An 18,570-nucleotide genomic window follows, 5' to 3' on the forward strand; every position below is an offset into this window, starting at 1 on the left:
GTTCTTAAGTATTATTCAAAATCTTTAATTTCATAATGGAAATTAATTTAAAAACCCCAATGTCTTAAATAAGCCTGCTTAACAATCCAAACTCGCTTCCTTTCTCTTTTATTGCATTTTCCTAAGCCTTACCAGCAATTTCTTAGTTTAAAAGCTTGTTCAGAAGAGAAGGGGCAGGCTCCACCAACTCTCTGTCACTGCTCATTTATTCATATAGCAATAAATACTTCTTAAAAGTTACCCCCTGCAAAAGGGAGACTTTCCACTTGCAGCCTATTTTTTTCTAATTAAAAAAAAAATGAAATCTCAAGTTTCAGAGGAAACAGAACCAAACTGTTCCCAGAATTTCACACAAGAAAATGGCAGCTTTTGGGGCACCACAGCTGCTCTACAAACTGGCAGCAAAAGAGGCACAAAGTCCATTTTTCTGAGCAGCTGCAAGAGGCTCCCAAAAGCAGAGACACAGACTGAGAGGGAGGTTTTGGGAGAGGTGATGGGCCCTGCCTCAGCAGCAAGAGCCCTGAGGTCCCAAAACCCTCAAGTTCAGGTCCCACTGCAGATCCAGGAGCTGAACCCATCCCTGCAAGGAGATTTTGGCTCAATGGGTTTGAGTTCTGCAGCTCTGGATGCTGAAGTGCCCCAGAGGCAGGAGACCTGCAGGGACCTTCTGGGGATGGCAGGGTCCAAACTCCAATCCAGGTCTTGATATTTTAATGAACTCCAAACAGAAAAAAAACCCATAAAAATCACATAGACTAACGTGTTTTTGTATGCAGTTTTCCATCATTGCAATATTTTCTGCCAGATTTCTACAGGATGAAGAAAATGCCAAGCACAAGGCTACAGCAGTGAACATTTCCTTTTCCAGAACTCTGCCTCTGAACCAAGAAATTGCAAACAACAATCTGCTTTTGATATCCACTTTGAAAGCATAACATTAAGTTTTTCTACATCCAAAAACTCAGGCTGGCTTTTTACAGTTTCCAGCTGCTGGAAAACCGGAGCATTCCATAGGGACATGGAGCTCTGGTGGTTTATTCTGGGCAGGACACAGAGTGTGAACCTCAAAGCCCAGGGACAGGGCTGGAGGGTTTTAAGCTGCCTGCATCAGGATGACAAGTCAGGGAAACATAAAACACACATGAAAAATAAACAACACACCCAAAGGGCACAGCATAAGCATGAGAGGGTTTATTTTAAAACACTGTCTGTTTAAAAAAAAACAACAATACATCATTTGAGAGGTTATGTGCAGCCCCAGCCAAACTTGTGTCTGCTTAAAGAAACATATCAAAGTGCAGAACTTTAATATAAAAAAAGGAGATGGGCCAGAAGGTTTTAAGAAGAATTTTGAAGCCTAAAGGAGTTTCTCAAAATGAGATGAGGTTAATGCTGAAACTAAATTTTTATCTGCAAAATGTGTGAAGTAAAGGTGGGACTTCTACATTTACTTCAGACACTTTGCAGATAAAAATATAGTTTCAGCATTTTAAAAAATTTTAGTTTCTGGAGTTTGGTTTAGAATTCCCCCAAAGAGGACCAGCAAAGAAGACAACACAGAGCACAAAAAACAAGCTCAGCAGAGTTTATTCCCATGCAGTGCTTCAGATGGATCCATTTCCACTGTTCATGACCCTTCCCAACACAATTCTCCCTTTGACTGATAGGAAGGCAAGTGCCTCGTGTACTTACAGAGAACAAGGGTCCTCCTCAGTGAGATCAGACAGAAAAACATTGGCAAAGTGGATGAAGAGGGCACCTATGGCTTGCTTGGAGGTATCATAAAACCTGCAGGAAAAGCCAAGATTTTCTGAAGGAGTCAAGCGGGGAATTTTATTTCTAGGGAACACCAGCTACTTTATGGAGGTTTCCTTGGGAAGCAGCAGCACATTTCATTTAACAATTAAATGTCATGCAGGATACACAGGGGGGCTAGAAGATTGTTAGTGTAAGAGAAAAAAAATATTATAAACACATTTTTTTCAAGTTTAAAAAGAAAAATCTCACCATATCCTCCAGGGACGCCGCTCTGCCTTTGGCTCCTTAAATCGTTTTACTGCAAAGAGAATCAGAGAGGTTCCATTACCCAGATGAACCCTCCATGGGTGCAGCCTGCACCCACCTGCACTGCAAATGCAGCCCAAAAACCCTGCAGGACTGTGGTGTTTTCTGGGGTTCTTTGTGGCAGGAAGGAATGAATCAGACTCCATGTTCTTAAAAGGCTAATTTATTAATATAATATAATATAATATAATATAATATAATATAATATAATATAATATAATATAATATAATATAATATAATATAATATAATATAATATAATATAATATAATATAATATAATATAATATAATATAATATAATCATAGTAAAGAATAGAGAAAGAATATTTACAGAAGGCTAAAAGATAATAATGAAAATTCGTGACTCCCTCTCTAGAGTCCCACACAGCTCGACCCTGACTGGTCATTAAGTCAAAACAATTCACATGAAACCAATGAAACAATCACCTGTGGATAAACAATCTCCAAACCACATTCCAAAGGAGCACAACTCAGGAGAAGCAAATGAGATAATATTGTTTTCCTTTTTTTTTCTGAGGCTTCTCAGCTTCCCAGGAGAAGAATCCTGGGCAAAGAGGATTTTTCAGAAAATGTGACAGTGACATGGGACCCTCAGCATTTGAAAGTTTAAAGCTGAGCAAAGCCAAGGGCAGTGGTGGCATCACTGCCCCTGGAAGTGTCCACAAGACCCAGATGTTGTATTTACGGACACAGCTTAGGGGTGAGCTTGGCAGTGCTGGGTTAATGGTCAGATCTGATGATCTTGGATGGCTTTTCCAGCCACAATGATTCCATGATTCTGTTCTCTGGCCTGGAGCAAACCAATCAGAGGGGTCACTGTCATATTTTCTCGGAAAAATCCCTTTGCCAGGATTTCTTCTCCTGGGAAGCTGAGAAGCCTCAGAGAAAAGAGAAAACAATTCTTATCTCATTTGCTTCTCCTGTGTTGTGCTCATGTGGAATGTGTTTGGAGATTGTTTCATTGGTTTCACGTGAATTGTTTTGACTCTTTGGCCAATCAGGGCCAAGCTCTATTGAGACTCTTGGAAGAATCACAAGTTTTCATTATTATCTTTTTAGCCTTCTGTCTGTATCCTTTCTGTATTCTTTAGTACAGTTTAGTATAGCATTCATTAATATAATACAGTATCATAAAATAATAAATGAGCCTTCTGAGAACATGGAGCCAGATTCATCACTCCTTCTTGCCACGAGGATCCCCACAAATACAATACCCCCAAAGGGCAGCCTGGGCTCCTTCCCCTGGGAAATGCCTTCCTGATCCAACATGGAAGGATGCAGGGACTTCCCTGACAGGAGCCTTGACATTTCACAAGTGCAGCTTTGTCCTGCTTTTACTGGCAAGGTGACAGGGCAACAGATGAAAAGACAAGGGTGAAAGGACAATGAGGAACTTTTTACAACTAGCAGAAGAGATATTTAGGTGGGAAACTGGGGAGAAATTCTTTACTGTGAGGATGAGGAGGCACTGGAACAGGGTGCCCGAAAAGCTGCGGCTGCTCCACCTCTGGAAGTGTCCAAGGCCAGGTTGGACAGGGCTTGGAGCAACCTGGGACAGAGGGAGGTGCCCCTGCCCATGGCAGGGGGTGGAACAAAATAGTCTGTAAGGTCCCTTCCAGCCCAAACCATTCTCCAATCCTGTGATCTCCCCTAATCCCAGGATTTAGTCAGGCACATGCAGGGATTTGGTGCCAGTCTCAAATCCACAGAAAACCAGCACTGCTACAACCTGACCCATTATTGCCAGTGATGAGTAACAAAGCACCAGTCAAGTCACACCAGACCCTGCTGCAGCAGCTTGTCCTACTCCTGTCCAGAAAAAATCCACCAGTTTCCCTCATCCAGCTGAATCCCACCATGAGGTATTCCTGCAGCAATGACTGCCATCAGCTCAGACAAGATCCATCATCACTGGTGCCCTTCAAAAGCCAATTTTCATTTCACCTACCCACAAGCATCAGAGCCATGGACCAACCAAGGGCCCAGAATTGTCTAAAGCAGCCCTCAGCTCATGGGGGCAAAGAGCACAATGCTGAAAAAAAGCTTTTGGAGGGGTCTTCAGGCCAAGCAGCTGACCACTAGCCCAACCACAGCAGCACCAGGGGTGATTTTCATTATTTTCCTAATGAGAAGTGACATGTTATGTATCCACAGCCACTCAGGCTAGAAACACAGTAATTCAGTGTGATAAGATGACAAGTAAGAGGTAAGAAGTTAATGGTGTGGTGCCTTGTTGAACACAGCTTGTCATGCCTCATTAGATTTAAGAGAGTTATCTGAGACTGTGTAATTATCAGAGACAGTAAAACTGTTGTATTAAAGATAAAAGCTGGTATTATAGAGAAATAATTAACTGCTTAATAGGGCATTTACTGTGCAGAGCTGCAGCAGGCTGGCTCCAAATTAAACCAGAAATCCAGCCAAGATTACCAGAGCTTAAACAGGGAGCAGAGTTGTTTGGTAGCTGTGGCCCGGGGTTAGGGGGGATGTTAAATCCACAGGAGCAGCACCACATCTCTGAAGACTCCAGGAGATGATGGAGCCCTCCATGAAGCAGCACTTTGTGCTCAGTGAGCACAGCAGGGCTCTGGAGAATGAGCAGCAACAGCAAAGCCTCCCTCCCCTCTTCCAAATGCTGCAGAGAGCCAAGCCATGGCATGCACAGGCACAGGCTCAACTGGATCAAGCTGCAGAAAGGCTAAAATCTCCTCTGTTCTTCCCAAAATGTGTTTCAAATCACTCAATTTTCCACCAGCTGTAGGTGGGTTTGCTACCCTGGCTCAGACAAACCAGTCCATCCTTAATATTTACTTTAAGGGAAGTTATGCACGCATCAAGGATAAAAAAAAAAAAAGCGATATTTGAGTTCTAGCACTTGTGACCAAATGAAACTCCATAAAAACACCTGAAACAAATTAAAAATGCAGTTTACTGCACACAGAGTTGCACAAAATGGAAGAGAACCCAAATTCAATTAGATTGACAATGAGACTGGAATGCAGCTGCTCTAGATCAGAAGGCATCAGGAATTTGGGTCCCAAAACCACAGTACTGAATATTTTAATGCTGCTTTCCTTCTCAGCTGTGTCCATGTGCAAGGAAGCAATGTTATTGCACATCTTGGGAAGAAGTTCTTCCCTTTGAGGGTGGGCAGGCCCTGGCACAGGGTGCCCAGAGCAGCTGTGGCTGCCCCTGGATCCCTGGAAGTGCCCAAGACCAGACTGGATGGGGCTTGGAGCAGCCTGGGATGGTGGAAGGTGTCCCTGCCATGGCATGGGTGGCACTGGATCTACCATTGGATCCAAACTGTGCTCACCATTCTGTGACTGAGTGTAGGGGGATAGAATACAAGAAAATAAAGGTAGTACAGAAAGTAATCTTACCCCTAAGGAGTTGCAGCTGGGCTAATTATGAAAGATTAGGAGCAGGCCTGACTTTAACAGGCCACAGCTGTAGGCAATGAGAAGAAGATGCTATAAAAGAGTGGATTGGGTGGTTGAAGGGGAACTGGAGTCAGTTGGCTGCTGTGAGAAGAAGGAAGAGTCAGTGCTTGGAGGAGCTGCCTATGAGAAACATCAAGGAGGTTTGGAACTCTTGCACTAAGGAGACAACAACATGAAACCTTTGCAATATAATGACAACAACTGAGATCCTGTAGGAGCCGGGAGAAGGGGACCCAGGTCTGTCCCGTTAAACATAAGCAGAGCACCACTGGGATGGCGTCTGCCTTCTGCAGGCTCTGCCCTGCCTGGCTCCAGCTGCTGCAGACAAAAAGCTGTGAGGCTGAAGCAGAAGGGAAGGAAGATGAGGGACAATCTGAGAGATCCCCTGACCACAGCAGAGAGAGGGGAGGGCAGGAAATAAAAGACTTCCCAGCCCTTCCTCTTCAGGTAAGGACAATAAAGATCATACATGCTTGAAATCCCCTCAGAGCCACCAGGCTGGGTGGAAGCTGACAACTGAATGAGAACCTGTGAAAAGTTAAAAAAAAAAGTATTTGCTGGAGTCTTTCAATATAGATCTGGAAATAGTCAAAAAGATAAAAGCACAACAAGAGCTGTCCTCACTCTTTTTCCAGTATAATACAGAGGTTAATATTCATTATGTTGTTTGTTCTCTTGATGCAATAGAAAGGGGACAGACAGCTTTGCCTGCCCTACACCAAGACAAGGGCTGTGAAGTTACCAGAGCTTGTCACAGTCAATGTCCCACAGCCTACTTCTGCTTTTGAACAAATTCTCTGATTCTAATAATTAAGACAAGGACAGTAGCAACAACAGCCCTATGCCCTTGTGCTGCTCCTCACCCCTGCTGGAACATCCTCTCTGCATCCCCCATTGACCCCACACTGCAGTCAGGCACATCTGCTGCAGATTTGTGCACCAGCACAGGTAAAAGAACCCCTAATTTAATCAGAATTAGCTGCAGCATCAACCAGCTGCTGATCAGCAAAACAGGCTACCAACTCAGGTTTCTGTGGGGGGCCCAGTTGTGGGTTTCTCTGGGTCTGGATTGAAGGCACTTGAGATGGCAGTTCATGTTCAGACTCAGCTGTTTATTATTTCTTATCAGTAAAACAGTCTCACTACTGTGAGTTCTGCAGCTTTTCATTAGAAGGCACAAAATGGCCAACAATCTCTTGGTACAAGGGCTTTTAAGACTAAACTATCCAATTAAGAACTGACACCTGGATTATTTCCCTTTTAACCCAATAACTGATCCCAAAGAGCTGCAATGGGGACTTTCCTGCCCAATTACAAAATGCCACCCAAACCCATGGAGAAGGAAGAAGAAGCATGAAGAAGAAACCCAGGATAGCACCCTGTGCCCTCCATCTTGCTTCCATCCACAACACACTAAAAATCCCAAAACCTCAATTTGTCACCAAGTGATACACCTACACTGCTCTCCATAATCTATTTCACACCTTTGTGGATTCCAGTCCATCTTGAAGTCTGAGAAACTTTCTCCAGGAATGAGGGTCAAAGTCAGTGCTGCCCTGGGGGTCAGGGCACCCCAGAGCAGACACAGAAATATTCCCAGTGCCCTGGGTTTCCATGGGTTTCTACAAAATTACAGGGGGAAACTTATCTCCCTGGGATATGGTTAGACATGCTTGGCTGAGAGCCAGACCACCTCCCTGACAAATCTTACTGCAACCAACCACAGGAGTGTGAAGCTGAGGTTTGGGAGGGAGGTGTTGACTCAACAGACAGAACTTTTGGGATTTGATTTACAGGGATCCAAGCCTGACCCCACTGAGCTCAGCAGCAGGCCTGGGGGGGGGGGGATGGATACTGAAAATGAAGCTGATATAAAAGCACTTTTAGATGCATTAATACACCTAAATTGTGAAAGGTCCATCAAAAATAAAGTCTGAAATGCCCCAAACTGGTGATACTGCTACTTGCTTTTAAGAGGGGACTAAACTGACTGCCACAAACCACACATCCAGGGCCACATCCCAGTAGCAAGAGGGTTAGGACTTCATTTCTGGCCTTTGCCAAAAAGGACTCGGAGCTACTGTACCAGGGAGGAAACAGAAGCTCTTCCCCTGCCCAACCCCTGTGTTATTTTCAGCAGTACAGTCTCCAATAACACATCTCAACCTATTTTGCAGGACACACCCTTTCCCAGGCTCTTTCCAAGCCCCAGGCAGGAAAGAAGCCAACATTCAGGATACAGAGCCAAAACCCTGGGGTCTGCACTATTCTTAGCCTGAGCAGCCACTCAGACAGCTCGACCCCAGACACAATGGGAGGAAGCAGGGAAGCAGCAGCAGCCACTGTTTGCAGAGAGCAGCCAGAAAAGTGTGAAATTATATCCCCCATCAGTTCAGGGAGCAGCCAAAGTCCTGGTTTTCCTCCTCAAAACAGCTGTCAGTGGTTTGAGGGCACGGACTGCTGCTGACTTCCATCCTCAGGTCTGCACTGGGTGTATTCTGTATTCCCTCCCAAAGAGCCTGGTACCAGTGTGAGGAGAATGAAAGCACCTCCAGCAACAGTGGCAGAGGAAGGAACAGAAACTGAGACTGTGTTCATGGAATCACTGGATGGTTTGATGGGAAGGGTCTTTAAAGACATCTTGTTCCAATTCCCTGCCATGGGCAGGGACCCCTTCCACAAAACCAGGCTGCTCAGGAGCCTCAGCTGGAGCACTCATCCTTCTGGAGACTCCAACTGCCCCAAACAAAGGCCACAGAGGATCCTGGCATGGGTTCTCAGCCTTAAGCTCTACCCTTTGTGTCTTATTTTTGCACAGATTTTTAAAGCTGTTATTTTAGCCAAGCGCCAGGTGGTCACCAAGCAAAGCTGTGAGATAGCAACCATCAGCTTTGCACATTGAGAACAGAACATATTATTTACTGACACAGCAGGTCCTACAGGACACCTGGACTGAGGCTGGCCTCCAACTCAATGCAGAGCATCCTGGGGAGGCAGTTGTGACTCCCCATATAATGCATTGCAAGCCAGTCCCTTGAAAAATGGAGTTTAGACAAGGAAAGATAAAAGTAAGGCAATAAAATCCAAGATCACTAAGAGAACACCACCTGAAGGATGAAGTGATGCACAAGCAGTTATTAGAGACTCACAGATGGTTTGGGTTGGAAGGGACCTTAACCATCATCTTCTTTCTACTCCCTTTTAGCATTAAAGACAGCATTTTATCCCAACTGAACTTTTAATGATAAAAGTCTCTCTGCCATACAGTTTTCTTACAAATGCTGTTTAAAAAAAAACAAGCTGTAAATTTAAGAGACTCCTTAAAGCTTTGCATGCTCCACTCATAACTATAAAATACTAATTTCCCTGTACAGATTTTTGTCTCATTAAGTCACCCATAACATCAACTGCTCACCACACGTGGCAGAACCAACTCAGAAAGGTGCAGGGTGAAGGATCACAGGTAACTTCTCATGGAGCTCTACTCTGCCAGCTCATTTTCCATCTTCCCCAATGCCTTTGTTCTCTCAGAAACCAGGAGCTTCCAGAGACATAAACTTTAAGGAATTTAGAGATTTTAGAGGAGCTAAGATTTTAGTTAGAGTTAAACTTTATTGGAGTTAATTAAAATAAATGGGTAGGCCCTGATGAAGTTAAGAGTTAGTAGTTTTAATACTAATAATTGATTACTTGTCAACACAATGTTTGATTAGCTGGATTTATAATGAAGAATATAGAAACTGATAAATACCTTTTAGGAACATAAGACAGTTGTAGGCCTCCTCTGTTCTGAAACCAACTGAAGATGGGGAATGGGAATCCTACCAAGGGTTCATTTGTCATATTTGCATTGAAAAGGTAGAAAGGTCAGAAAGAGGAAGACTTCATTTACTTCCTCATTTTGGGACCCCTCCCCATGAGAGGGACCGCCAACCCATTTCAAGGAACAAATGCTTAACAGCTTTTGAACTAATTACCACGTGGAGCAGGGAATGGGATGTACCAAAGATGTGAATCTGTATTTGTATTTTGGGTATTCAATACTTGTATAGATAAAAGGACTCTGTAATCACCTGTAAATTGTGGTGTCTATTTGGGAGTTTTCCCACAATAAACAAACACTTTCCAGCTCTAAACTGTTAGTGAGTTTTTGGATATAGGTACTCGATCAATATCCATATTGGGAATGGGATGTACCAAAGTTATGAGAATATATTTGTATTTTGGGTATTCTATAACTGTATACATAAAAGGACTCTGTGATCACCTGTAGCAATAAACACACACTTTCTAACTTTAAACTGTTAGAGAGTTTTTGTCCCCATCACACTTGGATATTGGTACTAGATCAATATCCATAATTTTTTTAATAAATCATTCCCAGTCCCTGCTCAGCTCGGCCGCTCAAGGGGCGACGGCCAAGGAGAGGTCAGAGCAACCAACAGCTGCAATTCTAAAGCTTTGTGGAAAGCTGTGTGCAGCTTAATGAAGCACACTCAGTGCTGCACAGACCTTCCAGCCCACAAAGTGCAACACATGTTCTCCAGCTCATCCAGTTTTCAGACGTACTGAAGCAGAAGAGAAACGTGCTGAGAGCCCTGCCATGTGCAGCTTAACCCACAAACCTACATGTAAATCAGCAAGGACCCAAGCTTCACACTGCCAGACACAGTTAACCTCTGTGGCTTTGTTTTTCTCCAGAGGGAAAAGCATTTAGAGGGGTGAAGTTGGAATTTGCATGCTCTTGTGTGTGAACAATTAAAATCACACACAGTTACGCACTCCTGTGACTGCAAGCAAAGGCAGCAGAGCCTGCCTTGGGCAGGGGAAGCCTGCAGTGGGGTTTTGTGTCTTGGGCAGATCTATTTCAGAACAGAATGGAAGTCTGGACAGATCAAGTGCTCTAGCATTTACTTCTTCTTTTTCTTGGCAGGAACTCACACTTTCACCCACCCTTATGAGGTATTTTCAGTGTAAAGTCAAAACACAAACCAGAAAGCACTTGGGATACTTTTGAAGCACTGAGACAGCACTTCACTTCAAACTATGTACAGCAACTGACAACAAACTATATACAACAAACTATATACAAATACCATATGGACAACAAACTATATACAACAAACTATGTACAAATACCATATCTACAAACTATGTACAAATACCATATCTACAACAAACCATGGACAACAAACCATATGTACAACAAACCATATGTACAACAAACCATATGTACAACAAACTATGGACAAATACCATATGTACAACAAACCATGGACAACAAACCATATGTACAACAAACCATTTCTACAACAAACTGTGTACAACAAACTCTGTACCAGCCTGAACTTAGCACTGGGGCAGAATCACAGTGTGGTTTGAGTTGGAAGGGTCCTTTGATGGTCACCTCATTCAAATCCCCTGCCATGGACAGGGACACCTTCCACTATACCCAGAGACCCATCCAACCTGACCTTAAATGTTTCCAGGGATAGGGCATCCATCATTCTGCTGGGCAACCTGTTTCAGTGCTTCAGCATTCTCATTGTAAAAAAATTCCTCTTGTATTTAGTCTAAATCTATCCTCTTTCAGTTTAAAACCAATGCCCCTTTCCCTATCACTACAGGGCCCAGTAAAAAGTCACAAAAGTTGGGTTAAGTTTGATTTATCTGGTGGAGATGAATGCAACAGCTTCCATGAGTCCCTCTCAAAGTTCAGACACTTCTCAACACGAGGATGCTCTCTCCCATTTCACCATCCAGGAAAAAATCAACGTTGAAAGCTCAGCTGGAAAATCCACAGGGATCAGGAAAACACAGGCCACAGATCAAGGGGATACTTCTGATGTTCTTTGACAACTGTTTTCTACCACAGAGACACTATTTCTTTTACAGGAAGTCTGTTAAATTCCTATTCTGTGGCTCTGCCTCAGGACAAGCTACTTGGACCAGTGTCTAGAACACCATCCCAGGTGCTCACAGAGCATCTCCAGCTCCAATTCCTGCCTGGGGCTCAGCACCAGGGTCCCTCCTGCAAACTGTGCCTTCTTAAGACTAAGCTCAAGGCAAGATGTGCTGGAAGAGCATGTCCAGCAGTGACATGCAAGAGGAGAGAGGGACGCCGCTGTCACATGAGGCAGGATCAAGACATTTTCAGAAGTAAAGCTGAAAACCAGATTTCCCACAGGGCTGTGGGAGCTCAGTCCAGTCCAGCTCTCCTTGCCTGGCAGTAGGAGTGTTTTCCAAGAGCAACATCTATTTTCATACCAACATCACAAGTGCTACTACACCTCATCCAGCAGCTCAGAGGGCTGCCAAGCCAGTTTCAGAAAAAGCTGGAAGAAAAACAAAGGTTCATGCATTTTCTCAATGCTGTTTGTGGTAGAGTAGAAAATGAGGATACCAGCTCCAGGGAAAAGTTTTTTTCCATTCACAATGGAGACAAAAATTCTTGAGCTCCTCAAATCCTGCACTCTAGTTAATTCACAAAGAAGGCTATGGATGTAATTTGTACAAAAGATCTTCCCTCATTTCAAAGAGTTTTGTTGTCCCCTGTGCAAACCTGGACAACTTTTGCTAGTCTAGAGCCCTGTAATGTATGGTAGGGATAATTCATGCTATTAATGTATGGTATAAAATATTGTGAAATCCAAACCATGTCTTTTGACCACCCTGGCCAGAAGCAGCTGTCGATTTAGATTCAGCTAGCTCCCAGACACAAGTTATGACACAAGTTAAGATAACGATTGATGCCTTGGCATAAGAATAGAAGCTTCCAGGGTGATGATCACCAGTTTCTGTCCCCAGGAGCCACCCAAGAGCAATTATCACCTTGCTGATTGCATCTGTCAAGATCGCCAGTGACGCCACCCTGACACATCTGAACACCAGGCTCGGCTCCTCTGATGCCATTGACGCCAATGGCACACCTGGACTCGGCCTTTGTCCAGCTCTGCACATGGGAAGCAGCAGCGATGCACGTGAAGAGACACAAAGGAAACTTGGTCACCTTTGCCTCGGGCAGAATAAACTGTATAAAACCTCGCTGCAAGAAGCAGCATTTGTGAACCACCCATGTGTGAACCCACGTGTGAACCGAGGGGGACACTCTGACACTCGGGAGGTCAGATCCGTGTTCATTCACCCAGCGCCGATCCCGGGCTCGACGCTGTCTCCTTGGCTGTGGTGGTTTCGAAGACCGAACTTCAGTCTCGCAGACAAATTAATAAATCTTTGCTAAGTTTTTGATAATTTTGGCTCACGATTTCATCATTTATAACAACCCTTTCCAAAAAAAAAAAAAAGAATAGAATGAATAGCCCCAACTGCAGGGGCTCACCTAGTCCTTGCAGCTGAGGTAACTGCAAGGAGCTTTCCCCACCCAGCTGAGTGATGCTCAAGGAAAAGCATTGCAAAGCGCTTCAGATGGGATTGCACAATTATCCCCACTCCTCAGGGCCATGACCTCCCCAGGGGAGGTTCTTGCACAGGAATACAGATTGCCACACACACACAGCTGCTGGGCTCCTCTGCCTTCAAGTGTTTGTGATCAGTTCTAGGACTGTCCTTACAGCCAAAGGCCAAAGAGCCTCCACAGCCACCCCAGGCAGGTGGAAAGGGTGACACCCCTTTGCCATTTGACTCCCAAATGGGGCAAAGCTGCAACCAGAGCAAACTCTGGTCAAACTGGGATTAGGCTTGAATACAGCCTTGAAGACCTTGCTGGAAAAGCAAGAGAATGTTTGTAGGCTAAAATGAACTGTTAGCACTATTGCTCATGGGAGTTGACAGAACAATAAAACCCCACTAAACAGCTGTCCTGACTCCCTGCCAAGGCTGGGCATCATTTACTTCTGGGTCCTGTTTTCACCACTCAAAGAATCCATTTCACAGAATCCACAGCAATGGGGAGCAACCACCCCACTCAATCATTCAAAACTAGTTTCCTCCTCCATTAGGTTTTCCTACCAGGTTGGCAGAAGAGCATCTTTCCACAGCCCCAAAAAACCACAAATTCAAGGACACAAATTGCTCTGATAAAAACAAATTTATCCTCCCTGCAATGGCCATGCTTGGGATCCACATTCTGGAGGGATACTCTGAGCACATCCATGCAGATACACCTGCAAAACTTTGCAGAATGCCACATTATTGTTAGTCTGAGTTCCTCTGCATGTTTTCAAGAGCTCTGAACAGTTTCTGCACAATTTGGAATTTTTTTCCATGCAAATCCAGGTGTTCCTATAGCTGAGCTGGTACTTTAAAGTAGAAGGAATAGAAATTCCTGAGTTTGGACAGGAATTCTGTAACATGGTTTTGGGTCAGAAGGGACCTTAAAGATCACCAAGTTCCACCTCCCTGCCATGGACAGGGACACCTTCCATTATCTGAGCTTGCTCCAAGCCCCATCCAACCTGGCCTTGGACACTTCCAGGGATCCAGGGACAGACACAGCTTCTCTGAGCACCCTGTTCCAGGGCCTCACCACCCTCATGGTCCTTGTTTCCACTTATTAACCTATGGCCTGCAATATTCTGGCAAAGAAGAAATCACAGTAATAAAACCAACAGAAACACTGAAGGAAAGAAGAAAGTACTGAAGGAAAGAAGTATCAAAGGGCTGACTCCAACAACAGCAACACCCTAAATCCTACATGATGTCATGAGTCATCCTAAACTAGGATCTACATGATGTCATTTAGTCATCCTAAACTCTACATGAGTCACCCAGCTGGGACTGCCTGGCTGGGTGAAATGAAGGTGCAACCAAAATTCCCAGGAAGTTTTTTGTCTCAGCTCCAGAAGCTTCCACACCTCCCAGGCACTGGAGCCTTCTCCTTGCCAGCTGAACGTGCCACAGAAACAACCCAAAAGCTGAAGGTTGATGCCCAAAACAAAACTGTTGGCGAGCCCACAACCACCGTGGGTTAGGAGTCAGCACACACAGCCCCCTCCAGCAGATCCAGCAGATCCAAGGGAGCCTCCAGCTGGAAGTGTGAGCCTGGGGCACAGGTAAGGACCAGCTGGGGTGGGTCAGGGACCACCAGCCCAGCTGCAGCCACGGGAGGGGCTGTGGTTGGGATCCCGGGGCTGTAAACACATCTGCCCTCGGGGTCCCAGGCAGCAGTTCCTCCTCAGCTGAGTCACAACAAAACCACACAGGATCAGCTTTCAGTTTCTCTTCATTAACCGAGAGGCTGTTAATGTTCACAGAGATATTAGCCCCTGCACCAGCAGTTAGCCCAGAGTTGCTGATTTTCTGGCAGGCGTTATGCAGCCTCATCCCCAGAGGTATTCCAACATGATTTACCCAAGTCCTTGATTTTATGGGACACCCCATGGCGTTTATGGGAGAATTAACCCACATGCACACATCACTAGGGGGAACAGGAATAGAAAACGAAATTACCACTATTCTTACTGAAAATATTTGGTAAAACACAAGCAGCGGCATGTTGCAACTGGGCTGCTCCAGCTGGAAGAAGGTATCAGTTATCCCTGGAAGAACTTGTTGCAATTTTCTCTGGCAGCTCGGCGTTAACCGCAGCGCTGGAGCCTTTGAAAGCGGTTTCCAAAAGGCAGAGGGGGCAAGAGAACCTCAAAATCTGCAGCTACTTAGCCAGAAAACTTGGAAGTTTCGGTTCACTGTCACCACAGGCTTTCAAACAAGGAAAACAGATCGGGTTCTGGTATGTTGATTCAACTTGTGCTAAACCACTTAACCCTGAAGAGCAACAACACACACACATCGCTCTGAGCAAAACGCAGCTGCGGCACAGAGCAACAGTGAATTTTCACGGCTCCTTCAGCCTCAGCGTTCCGCACCTTTTCACAGGACCGCAGAATCACCGAGGTTGGGAAAGAATTCTAATATCATCAAGTGCAGTCATTAACCCAGCACTGCCAAGTGCTCTACCAAACCACATCCACACGTATTTTAAACATCGCCTGGGACGGAGGCTCCAGCACTGCCCTGGGCAGCCGGTTCCAATGCCTTCCCCTTCCGGGGAAGAAGCTTTCCCAAATACCCACTCTGAACTTTCTACAGCGTAACTTGGGGCCGTTCTCTCTGGCTCTGCAAATCACACCCCGGGTGATTTTTCTCACTCCTCAGCTGATTTTTCCCACTACCAGCCCTTCCCAGTAACCAGAAAAACACGTTCTCTCTCTGTAACCTCCTTCCCCAGCCGCTCAAACCCTAAAATTTGAGCGAAAATTCAACAAAAACAATATCACGGCGCAATGAAATCCCCCCGAGCACGCAGCGCCGTGTCGGACACCCGCCCCGTTTTTATCAGCTCCTCCCCGGCCACTCGCGGGGTCACACCAAGAGCTTTTTTTTACCCCTCATTAAAATTTTCTAAGCGACTGAGCAATGGCTCACACAAGCGCGGCCAATTTTAAGAGATTACAGCCTCGCTTTCCGCGGAGCTTCATTACCATCAGATTAGGGAGTTTGGAAGAAGGAGCATCTGGCGCTGCTCCTGCTGCTGGGGAACATCCCCAGCGCGTCCCTTCCTCCCCAACCCAAACTTGGTGCTTTTTAAGAGAACGGGCACCCACCCCATCCCACCGAGGCGTCCCTGGTCCCCTCGGTCCCCCCGCTACTCACGCATGAGGGTGCTGAAGGCGCAGAGAGCCAGCAGCGCCTGCAGCAGCACCCCGAAGCGCCCCAGCAGCGCTCCGCTGCCGCAGCCGTGCGCCGGCCGGGGGGCGGCCATGGGGATGCCGTGGGACGGGAAAGTGCGGAGAGGTGCGGGAGAGCCCGGGACGAAGCGGGAACGGGGATGGGAATGGGGATGGGACAGCCCCGACCCGCACAAAGGCGGCCCCGAGCCGCCGCTCCCGCCCCACGGCCCGCCCCGCCGGCAGCAGCGCCCGGGGCGGGGCGGGAGGGGAGGGACGGAGGAGGGCATGGAGATGGGGACAGGGAAAAGGGACATGGATGGAGATGGGGACAGGGACCGGGAAAAGGGACACGGATGGAGATGGGGACAGAGACCGGGAAAAGGGACACGGATGGAGATGGGGAGAGGGACCGGGAAAAGGGACACGGATGGGGATGGAGATGGGGAGAGGGAAAAGGGACACGGATGGGCATGCAGATGGGGATGTGGGAGAAGTTGGAGATGAGGATACAAAGGGGACAGAGACACAGAAGAATGAAGATGGAGGTGGGGACGAGAATGAGGATCAGGACAGGGATGGGGAAGGGGACAAGGATGGGGACAGAGATGGGGATGTAGAAGTTGGAGATGAGGATACAAAGGGGACAGAGACACAGAGGGATGAAGATGGAGGCGGGGATGGGGACAGAGGCAGAGATTGGGATGTGGAAGAAGTCGGAGATGAGGATACAAAGGGGACAGAGATAATGATGGAGACAGACAGAGATGGGAATGGGGATGAGAGTGGAAATGGAGTTGAGTTAGAGACAGGGATGAGGATCAGGACAGGGATGGGGAAGGGGACAAGGATGGGGACAGAGTTGGAGATTGGGATATGGAAGAAGTTGGAGATGAGGATACAAAAGGGACAGAGAGACAGACACAGAGGAATGGGGATGAAGACAGGGATGGGAATGGAGCTGAGTTGGGGATGGGAATGAGGATCAGGATAGGGATGGGGAAGGGTACAAGGATGGGGACAGAGGAGGAGACTGGGATGTGGAAGAAGTTGGAGATGAGGATACAAAGGGGATGGAGAGATAAAAATGGAGACAGACAGAGATGGAGATGAATGGGAATGAGGATAAGAATGGAAATGGAGTTGAGTTGGGGATGGGGACAGGGACAAAGATGGGGACCAAGACAGAGATGAGGATGTGGAAGGGGTTGGAGATGGGGATACAGTGGACACAGACATTGAGACAGAGGCAGCCATGGGAATGGTTATGGAGATGGGGACAGGGATGGAAATGGGAATAGAGATGGGGATGAGTGTGGTGATAGGGAAGGGGATAAGGATGGGGATGGGGAAGAGGTTGGAGATGGGGATGAAATGGAAACAGGCAGACAGAGAGAGGCATGGAGTTGAGGATGGAAATTAAGATGGAGGGGTGGATGTGGAAGGGGTGGGAGGCAGGGATGCAATGGGGATGAAGATGGAAATGGGTGGGACAGAGATGGAGATGACAATGTGGATGTAGATGAGGTTGGAGATGGAATGAGGATTGGGATAGGAAAGGAGATGGAGATAAAGAGGGAAATCAGGATGGAGATGCAGGCAGAGACAGTGATGAGGAAAGGAGTTATGGATGTGGGTGAGGACGGAGACAGAGGTGAGGAGGATGATGGAGATGAGGATGTGAGGCCCTGGAGTGAATGGCGGTGCTGGAAATTGTGCTGAGGTTTGGAGAGCTGGGTTGGGGAGTCCTGGTGGGACAGGGGTGCTGGGCTGGGGAGTGTGGTTGGGGTCCTGTTGGGATTTGAGATGCTGGACTGAGGGAGTCCCAGAAGTGTTTCAGGTGGCAGGATGTGCAGGTCCCAGCAGGATTTGGGTTGCCCTGGATGCAGAGATCCACGCAAAGCCTGGGATGCTTGGCTGGGGAGGATTGGTAGGGATCCTGGCCAAGATTGGGGTGCCAGGTTGGGGGGTTCCAGCAGGGATGGGGGTGCTGGGTTTGGGAGATCACAGCAGGGTTTGGGGCACCAGGCTGGAGAGGATCCCAGCAGAGTTTAGAGTGCTGGGCTGGGGATAGTCCTGGGTCTTTTGATAGGGTTGTGTTCTCAAACTTCAGCCTCAAATCTCTTTTTTTGTTTTTTTTTTTTTGCTCCTCTGCGTAACACTGCTGCCACCCCCCTCTACAGCTTCCTCCCCACAGGGCAGGTTTCATTTTCTCTCTCTTTTCAATACCCTTGAGGCCATCTTCAGGGAGCACTGGGGTCACATGGTGAAATTTCCCTCCCTGATTTTGCAGGGTAGGAGCCTGTGTTCAGTTACAAAACCAGAGGCTGCGAATCTTATCCTGTCATATGACTCTGAGGGATGGCCTTAGAAACAGCAGTAAATGTTATGAGAAAAGAAAATCATGGGATCTGGCC

General features: G+C 46.6%; 1 protein-coding gene across 1 annotated transcript in view; it reads right to left on the bottom strand.

The window, feature by feature from the left end:
• LOC136556904 (store-operated calcium entry regulator STIMATE-like) overlaps window positions 1-16,281 on the bottom strand; it is a 36,290-nt gene extending 20,009 nt beyond the window's left edge. The window contains exons 1-3 of the mRNA XM_066550337.1: window positions 16,140-16,281; window positions 2,008-2,056; window positions 1,693-1,788 (exon numbers count right to left, since the gene is read on the bottom strand). Of these exons, the coding sequence (XP_066406434.1) occupies window positions 1,693-1,788; window positions 2,008-2,056; window positions 16,140-16,248 (254 nt within the window). The 5' untranslated portion in view covers window positions 16,249-16,281. The remainder of the gene's footprint in view (window positions 1-1,692; window positions 1,789-2,007; window positions 2,057-16,139) is intronic.
• Window positions 16,282-18,570: the final 2,289 nt, after the last annotated feature.

The sequence above is a fragment of the Molothrus aeneus genome, chromosome 5 (assembly GCF_037042795.1).
Source record: "Molothrus aeneus isolate 106 chromosome 5, BPBGC_Maene_1.0, whole genome shotgun sequence".
Classification (NCBI taxonomy): Eukaryota; Metazoa; Chordata; class Aves; order Passeriformes; family Icteridae; genus Molothrus; species Molothrus aeneus.